The sequence below is a fragment of the Stegostoma tigrinum genome, chromosome X (genome assembly GCF_030684315.1).
Source record: "Stegostoma tigrinum isolate sSteTig4 chromosome X, sSteTig4.hap1, whole genome shotgun sequence".
NCBI classification, from domain to species: Eukaryota; Metazoa; Chordata; class Chondrichthyes; order Orectolobiformes; family Stegostomatidae; genus Stegostoma; species Stegostoma tigrinum.
Window position 1 is genome coordinate 18815505 of NC_081404.1, and position 8976 is coordinate 18824480.

General features: G+C 47.5%; 1 protein-coding gene across 3 annotated transcripts in view; it reads right to left on the bottom strand.

Annotated features, from left to right (window-relative positions):
- Positions 1 to 8976, bottom strand: part of LOC125448210 (signal transducer and activator of transcription 5B-like) — a 117175-nt gene that overhangs the window by 18573 nt on the left and 89626 nt on the right. For all 3 annotated transcript variants that reach the window (XM_059643455.1, XM_059643456.1, XM_059643454.1), the window contains exons 11-12: positions 3222 to 3344; positions 92 to 184 (exon numbers count right to left, since the gene is read on the bottom strand). In XM_059643455.1, coding sequence (XP_059499438.1) covers positions 92 to 184; positions 3222 to 3344 — 216 coding nt within the window. The remainder of the gene's footprint in view (positions 1 to 91; positions 185 to 3221; positions 3345 to 8976) is intronic.

Consider the following 8976-nt stretch of genomic DNA (forward strand, 5'->3'; position numbering starts at 1 on the left):
AGCAGAATACTGTCAAAGTCAAACTTCAATTACTCATCTTGCTCTGCACCTCCAAATTAAAAGTGAAATATTTCAAGTTAAACATACTTACTACTTCAGAGAATGCATTGTCCCACAAAATTGTTGCAGTAGCATTGTTGTCTTGACTGCCGTGAACAATCACGACAATAGGCAATGATATAGCCTGCAACATAACAAGAAACATTTTACTGAACTTTTTGGTCACAGCAAAGGTCTCAACTCACTCCCATATCTTGATATGGGTATAGGATGTAGATCCCAATCATAAATGGAATTTTAGCTCCTGAGCCCCATTTAGACTCCTCCGGACTGCCTTTTGCCCAAAAGCCAGATGGGTTGATACAAGGGCCAGTAAAGAGAAGAAGAAAATGCACCAATGCCAACAGGATCCAAATCAAGGTAGTAAGAGAGCCAAGTAGGGATGGGTTGCTCACCTTCTCCTTACTGTGGCAAGTGGAGAAGGACATCTGTGTGCTACCTTCCCTTATATTTACATTGCTAAAATCTGCTCCCTTATTCCAGTAACAAAATCTACGTAAAGTTGGGAAAGATATGGTCTCTGTTGGATGCAGTCCCAGTAGTGGCCAGTGCTTCTGCTTGGACTCCAGATTGCTAAACTTTGTGCAGTGGAGTGGGACCTCAACACTTATTGCCAATATGAGATTAAATTTAAATATCCTGTGAATACAGCTTGGAAAGGGGGGAAATTTAGTCAAATCAGCCCCTCAATATGCTCCTGCCTTCATGAATTATCCAAGAGTGTAATAATGAAAAGGAATGGTTATTCATCCAATTGTAGCAGCTGACCAATTAAGCCTCTTGGGCATGCTCCTAATGCAGACTGGTTTTTCCAGTTGGCACACAGGTTACTGGCTGCAAAGGGAAACTAGCCATGAAGTTTGAGAGGTTGCAGAAAAAAATTACAAGGATGTTGCCAGGACTGGAGGGTTTGAGCTAGAGAGAGGGCTTTGTTCCATGAAGTGTCAGAGGCTGAGGGATGAACTTTGAGAGATACATAAAATCATGAGGGGCATGGGTAGGGTGAATAGCCAAGGTCTTTACCCCAGGGAAGGGCAGTCCAAAACTAGAGAGGTATAGGTTTATGGCAAGAGGGGAAAGATGTAAAAAGGACCGGATGATTAACTTTTTCATGCAGAGGGTGGTGCGTGGATGGGAAGAGCTGCCAGAGGAAGTGGTGGAGGTGGGTACAATTACAACAACATTTAAAAATCATCTGGATAGGTACATGAAAGGGAAAGATTTAGAGAGACATGGGCCAAATGCTGTCAAACCGGACTAGGTCAGATTGGGATATCTGGTCAGCATGGATGAGTTGGACCAAAGGGTCTGTTTCCATGCTGTAGGTCTTTAGATAATGGTGGCCTCCCAATGACAGGCTGGATAGAAGAATGGAGCCGCTGGCTGACAACATGGTAAGCGTCCCTCTAAAAATTGGCCAAAATGGCAGCATCCATTACTAAGCGTGCCCTAATCCTTTTGGCCCTTCATATTTATCCTCTTTGTGGCTGGTAACTGGGAATGGAGGCCCCTCATGCCTCCCTCACTCTTCAGCAGAGCACACCATTAACAGTAGAGCTGCCATCCATAACAGGAGGATAGTCTCCCACTGGCCATAGAGACAGGAGCCCACCCACTGTCCTAATTGGTTACTTCATTCAAAATTCCTGCCGTATTTGTACTTCCTAATCTGCATGTCATCCCAAGGATGGAATCAGGACCCAGGAACAAAATTCCTGGCTGATTTGCACCTACTTTGGCATTTGACTTCTTAAAATCCTTCTTCCTCGAGTTTTGAGAAGATTTGTAGCTCAGGCTGAGGTTCTGGATGTGAGTTTGCTCGCTGAGCTGGAAGGTTAGTTTTCAGACGTTTTGTCACCATTCTAGGTAACATCATCAGTGAGCCTCCGACAAAGCGCTGGTGTTATGTCCTGCTTTCTATTTATCTGTTTAGGTTTCCTTGGGTTAGTGATGTCATTTCCTGCGTTGGTGATGTCATTTTCTCATTATTATTCACATTATTCCAACGAGCCACCACACACTGCAGCACAGAGGAACTACGAAGAGCAGAAGAAAATCACCTATACAGCGTATTCAAAAAGAATGGGTACCCTATGAACACAGTCTGCCGATTTCTTGGCAACAAACCCAAACAAACAGACAAAACGGGCTCAGAAACCATAACCACGCTCCCCTACATCAAAGACATTTCCGAAATGACTGCCAGACTACTCGGACCTCTTGGCATCAGGGTAGCCCACAAACCCACCAACACACTAAAACAGCAGCTAAATGAACTTAAAAGACCCTATACAGACAAATAAAACGAACGTCATCTACAAAATACCTTGCAAGAACTGTGACAAACAGGCCAGAAAGCTAGCCACCAGGATACATGAACATCAACTAGCCACAAAATAACAAGACCCACTATCACTCGTATCCTTACATACAGATGTGGAAGGACACCACTTTGATTGGGACAACACATCCATCCTAGGACAAGCCAAACAGAGACATGCACGAGAATTCCTAGAAGCATGGCATTCCAACCGGAATTCCATCAACAAACACATTGATTTGGAGCCAATCCACCATCCCCTGAGAAAAAGAACAGGAAATGACATCACCAACCCAAGGAAACCTAACCAGATAAATAGAAAGCGGGACATAACACCAGCGCTTCATTGGAGGGTCACTGATGATATTACCTAGAATGGTGACGAAACGTCTGAAAACTAACCTTCCAGCTCAGCGAGCAAACTCACATCCAGATCCTTCTTCCATTTCAACCGAGACATTTAATCAAAGTATTTGATTACTGTACAATGCAGATGAACTGCCTTTTGAGTACTAAGGCTGGGGGTGCAGCACACTGACGTGGTGAAATGTTATCCCCAAGGCAAGCCTTCAAATTTCAGGCAAGTTAAGGGAAGAGACGCAAGGTATTCAATTTGGCAACAAGTCAAATTGCACCTCTGTCACACAAAAATCTACCAAGTATAGCAGTTAGAGTGGTATCTGTGTGTTCAGGCATCCTCTTTAAGTGAATTGGTGCAGGATGTGAAGGTCTTAAAATGACACAATATACACAGGAACCAGCTTTAACACTATCAGAATTCTCTCAAAGCATTTCTCTGTACCACCTATGAAATCACTGTTAGGGATAAATGTTCCGATACCTGAACGTGGTATTTCATTTCACTGCCTGTGATGCTGAGTTCAGAAGAAAATAGAACAGCAAACTTTTCCTCAGTCACTGACTCAGTCCCTCTGCGATCCGACCGTTTGATTTTCTTTAATGACTTGAATTTTGGAAAAAAAAAATTCTGAATCAAAAGTAGATCCTTTCAAATGGGAAAGCACACTAATAGTTTAGAAAGAAAAACTTTTTTAGAAGTAAAAACGTGTCAGATTATTCATAGTGTACAGCAGGTTTTTTATTGTTACTTAATTCAAATTGAGGATATTACATTTTCCCTTCTTTTTCCCCTAAATACGCTGCTCTTCACTTTTCATCAACACCCTGTTTGTTACATTATTGCACAAAATGCGTCACCTCTATTTTTCTGAAGTGTTAGGTGGATGCAAAAGATTTCCTTCAAAAGAAAAGCAGGGAATTCTCTTGGTAATCTGGTCAACATATCTCCCACAATCAATCAATACCATCAAAAAGCTTAACTGGTCATCTATCATTGTTTGCACTATGCCTGTGTTCCGATTTCACTCACATCAATATCATTCATGCAGCAATAGAATGAATAATCAGTTATCTACACCACAACAGTTACTAATCAGAGAGTCTTACAGTACAGAAACAGACCCTCTGGACCAAACAGACCACACCGATCACATTACCAAATTAACCTAGTCACAACTGTTTGTTTGGCTCACATCCCTCCAAACTTTTCCTATTCATGTACTTATCCAAATGTCTTTTAAACTTTGTAACTGTATCTGCACACTTGGGAAAAGTAATCCATTTTCTGTCAGGTTGTTTGACATGATCTCTTACAGGTGCAGTCACAAAAAAAATTTAAAATTCAACATCTATGGTCAATGAATAAAACTGTTACTGTATTAAATGAATGGGACTCCTCATTCAGGTTTCTTCATATGGAGCCTTACCGACCTTGGCTTTGACGTAGGAAATGGCGCTGAGCACAAGCCAACAAATTTTTCTTTAAAGAAAGGGGCAGAAAAGAAAAATCAGGGATCAAATTACTTGAACCATTTTCATTAACTTTCCAACTGCCACATTCACAACATTGGAAAAGATTAAAGAGGCAACTGAAAGCTCGTGTGGCCAACAAATGGTGCACAAGTCCAAGGACAGCTGAGAGGAGCAGTTTTTAAATAAAAAAATCTTGTTGTAAAATCACAATGTTTGTTGCAACTGCCAAATACTTTTTGCGCAAAAATCATCAAAACCCAAAGCAACTCCATGAGAAAGCATGAAGAGTGCGTTCTGCTGCTGGTACCAATTCATCATTCTCAGAAGGGCTGCAAAATGTTTAGTTGGAGATACACAGTACACAACTCTGCAACTAAATGCTTTTAAGTGAATAAAGACCAAGCTTTAGTGTTCTATCTTTCAGCTTCTGGTTACTCAAGTACAAGATTTGTTAACATTTGTTTTGATCTTAGACCAGTTTTGAATCTCCTTCACTGAATAAGGCATGTTTGAACAACACCAATGAAATGTATATTGCCTTACATTTAATCACCTTATGACTAACATGATCAAAAACTGATTGAAAAATAGTATTTTAAACACAGCCACATTATTATTAAGGTAGCTAGACAAAAGGTAAAAGTGTAAGACACAGTCAAGATGGAGTCAAGTAAAAAATAAAGCAAGCCAGGAAGTACAGAACAGATGCCATCAAGCTCGGATTTTAAAGCCTCTGGAGTATTGGGAGAAAGCAAAATTACCTAGTTTTTGAAGTTCTGGAAATTTAGAGGAGGAAGTATATTTGGAACATAGAAGACAAGAAATTTCAGAAGAAATGAACTGTAGTAACATTGCCAAAATGCTAGGAGAACGAAACGGTTGAGAGTGAGGGAGAAAGTGAGGGGGTTGCAGTTGATTAATTTCTGACATTACTAAAAGTACTAAATTGGATTGCAGACAGATATCTTATAATTCAGATGATAAACACAAAGTAATCTGAAACAAAAAGTGTGCTGGAGAAACATAGCAGGTCTGGCAGCTTCTGTGGAGAGAAAAAAGTTAACATTGAGTCCAGTGACCAGACTGATCATGAAAACCCAAACAATAAATAAGCCTTGAACATTTTTAAGCCTCTAATGGAGCCGAGGAGTCTGGATGGAGGGACAAGTACACCTATCAATAATATATTATGTATATGGGCTGCAGAATCAAATAATATCAGAGATAATGGGAACTGCAGATGCTGGAGATTCCAAGATAATAAAATGTGAGGCTGGATGAACACAGCAGGCCAAGCAGCATCTCAGGAGCACAAAAGCTGACGTTTCAGGCCTAGACCCTTCATCAGAGAGGGGGATGGGGAGAGGGAACTGGAATAAATAGGGAGAGAGGGGGAGGCGGACCAAAGATGGAGAGTAAAGAAGATAGGTGGAGAAAGTGTAGGTGGGGAGGTAGGGAGGGGATAGGTCAGTCCAGGGAAGACGGACAGGTCAAGGAGGTGGGATGAGGTTAGTAGATAGCTGGGGGTGCGGCTTGGGGTGGGAGGAAGGGATGGGTGAGAGGAAGAACCGGTTAGGGAGGCAGAGACAGGTTGGACTGGTTTTGGGATGCAGTGGGTGTGGGGGGGGGGGGGGGGGGGGGGGGGGGGGAGAGCTGGGCTGGTTGTGTGGTGCAGTGGGGGGAGGGGACGAACTGGGCTGGTTTAGGGATGCAGTTGGGGAAGGGGAGATTTTGAAACTGGTGAAGTCCACATTGATACCATATGGCTGCAGGGTTCCCAGGCGGAATATGAGTTGCTGTTCCTGCAACCTTCGGGTGGCATCATTGTGGCAGTGCAGGAGGCCCATGATGGACATGTCATCAAGAGAATGGGAGGGGGAGTGGAAATGGCTTGCGACTGGGAGGTGCAGTTGTTTGTTGCGAACTGAGCGGAGGTGTTCTGCAAAGCGGTCCCCAAGCCTCCGCTTGGTTTCCCCAATGTAGAGGAAGCCGCACCGGGTACAGTGGATGCAGTATACCACATTAAGCAGAGGTTCACCTGCACATCTGCCAATGTGGAATGTCATCTTGGGGCCTGGGATGGGGGTGAGGGAGGAGGTGTGGGGACAAGTGTAGCATTTCCTGCGGTTGCAGGGGAAGGTGCCGGGTGTGGTGGGGTTGGAGGGCAGTGTGGAGCGAACAAGGGAGTCACGGAGAGAGTGGTCTCTCCGGAAAGCAGACAGGGGAGGGGATGGAAAAATGTCTTGGGTGGTGGGGTCGGATTGTAAATGGCGGAAGTGTCGGAGGATAATGCGTTGTATCCGGAGGTTGGTAGGGTGGTGTGTGAGAACGAGGGGGATCCTCTTGGGGCGCTTGTGGCGGGGGCGGGGTGTGAGGGATGTGTCGCGGGAAATGCGGGAGACGCGGTCAAGGGCGTTCTCGATCACCGTGGGGGGAAAGTTGCGGTCCTTAAAGAACTTGGACATCTGGGATGTGCGGGAGTGGAATGTCTTATCGTGGGAGCAGATGCGGCGGAGGCGGAGGGAATTGGGAATAGGGGATGGAATTTTTGCAGGAGGGGTGGGTGGGAGGAGGTGTATTCTAGGTAGCTGTGGGAGTCGGTGGGCTTGAAATGGACATCAGTTACAAGCTGGTTGCCTGAGATGGAGACTGAGAGGTCCAGGAAGGTGAGGGATGTGCTGGAGATGGCCCAGGTGAACTGAAGGTTGGGGTGGAAGGTGTTGGTGAAGTGGATGAACTGTTCGAGTTCCTCTGGGGAGCGAGAGGCGGCGCCGATACAGTCATCAATGTACCGGAGGAAGAGGTGGGTTTGGGGCCTGTGTGGGTGCGGAAGAGGGACTGTTCCACGTAACCTACAAAGAGGCAGGCATAGCTGGGGCCCATGCGGGTGCCCATGGCCACCCCCTTAGTCTGTAGGAAGTGGGAGGAGTCAAAAGAGAAGTTGTTGAGTGTGAGGACGAGTTCAGCTAGGCGGATGAGAGTGTCGGTGGAGGGGGGACTGGTCGGGCCTGCGGGACAGGAAGAAGCGGAGGCCTTGAGGCCATCTCCATGCGGAATGCAGGTGTACAGGGACTGGACGTCCATGGTGAATATGAGGTGTTGGGGGCCAGGGAATTGGAAGTCCTGGAGGAGGTGGAGGGCGTGGGTGGTGTCACGGACGTAGGTGGGGAGTTCCTGGACCAAAGGGGAGGAAAATGGAGTCCAGATAGGTGGAGATGAGTTTCGGTGGGGCAGGAGCAGGCTGAGACGATGGGTCGACCAGGGCAGGCAGGTTTGTGGATTTTGGGAAGGAGATAGAAACGGGCCGTGCGGGGGGGTTGGGGAACAATGAGGTTGGAGGCTGTGGGGTGGGAGGTCCCCTGAGGTGATGAGGTCGTGAATGGTGTTGGAGATGATGGTTTGGTGCTCGGGTTGTGGGGTCATGATCGAGGAGGCGGTAGGAGGTGGTGTCGGAGAGTTGGCGTCTGGCCTCGGCGATGTAGAGGTCAGTGCGCCATACTACCACTGCGCCACCCTTGTCTGCGGGTTTGATGGTGAGGTTGGGGATGACCTCTTCATCACCAGTCACGGTCGGACATACAGCAGTTTTTCCGCCGTCTTCGCCTCCATGCCTACTTCTTCAACCGGGAACCCAACCCTCCTTCCACTGACCCCTTCACCCGCCTCCTACCCTCCCTCGACCTCTTCATCTCCAACTGCCGTTGAGACGGCGGAACAACTGCTCTATGTCCGACCCGTGACTGGTGATGAAGAGGTCATCCCCAACCTCACCATCAAACCCGCAGACAAGGGTGGCGCAGTGGTAGTATGGCGCACTGACCTCTACATCGCCGAGGCCAGACGCCAACTCTCCGACACCACCTCCTACCGCCTCCTCGATCATGACCCCACACCCGAGCACCAAACCATCATCTCCAACACCATTCACGACCTCATCACCTCAGGGGACCTCCCACCCACAGCCTCCAACCTCATTGTTCCCCAACCCCGCACGGCCCGTTTCTATCTCCTTCCCAAAATCCACAAACCTGCCTGCCCTGGTCGACCCATCGTCTCAGCCTGCTCCTGCCCCAACCGAACTCATCTCCACCTATCTGGACTCCATTTTTCTCCCCTTTGGTCCAGGAACTCCCCACCTACGTCCGTGACACCACCCACGCCCTCCACCTCCTCCAGGACTTCCAATTCCTGGCCCCCAACACCTCATATTCACCATGGACGTCCAGTCCCTGTACACCTGCATTCCGCATGGAGATGGCCTCAAGGCCCTCCGCTTCTTCCTGTCCCGCAGGCCCGACCAGTCCCCCTCCACCGACACTCTCATCCGCCTAGCTGAACTCGTCCTCACACTCAACAACTTCTCTTTTGACTCCTCCCACTTCCTACAGACTAAGGGGGTGGCCATGGGCACCCGCATGGGCCCCAGCTATGCCTGCCTCTTTGTAGGTTACGTGGAACAGTCCCTCTTCCGCACCCACACAGGCCCCAAACCCCACCTCTTCCTCCGGTACATTGATGACTGGTATCGGCGCCGCCTCTCGCTCCCCAGAGGAGCTCGAACCAGTTCATCCACTTCACCAACACCTTCCACCCCAACCTTCAGTTCACCTGGGCCATCTCCAGCACATCCTCACCTTCCTGGACCTCTCAGTCTCCATCTCAGGCAACCAGCTTGTAACTGATGTCCATTTCAAGCCCACCGACTCCCACAGCTACCTAGAATACACCTCCTCCCACCCACCCTCCTGCAAAAATTCCATCCC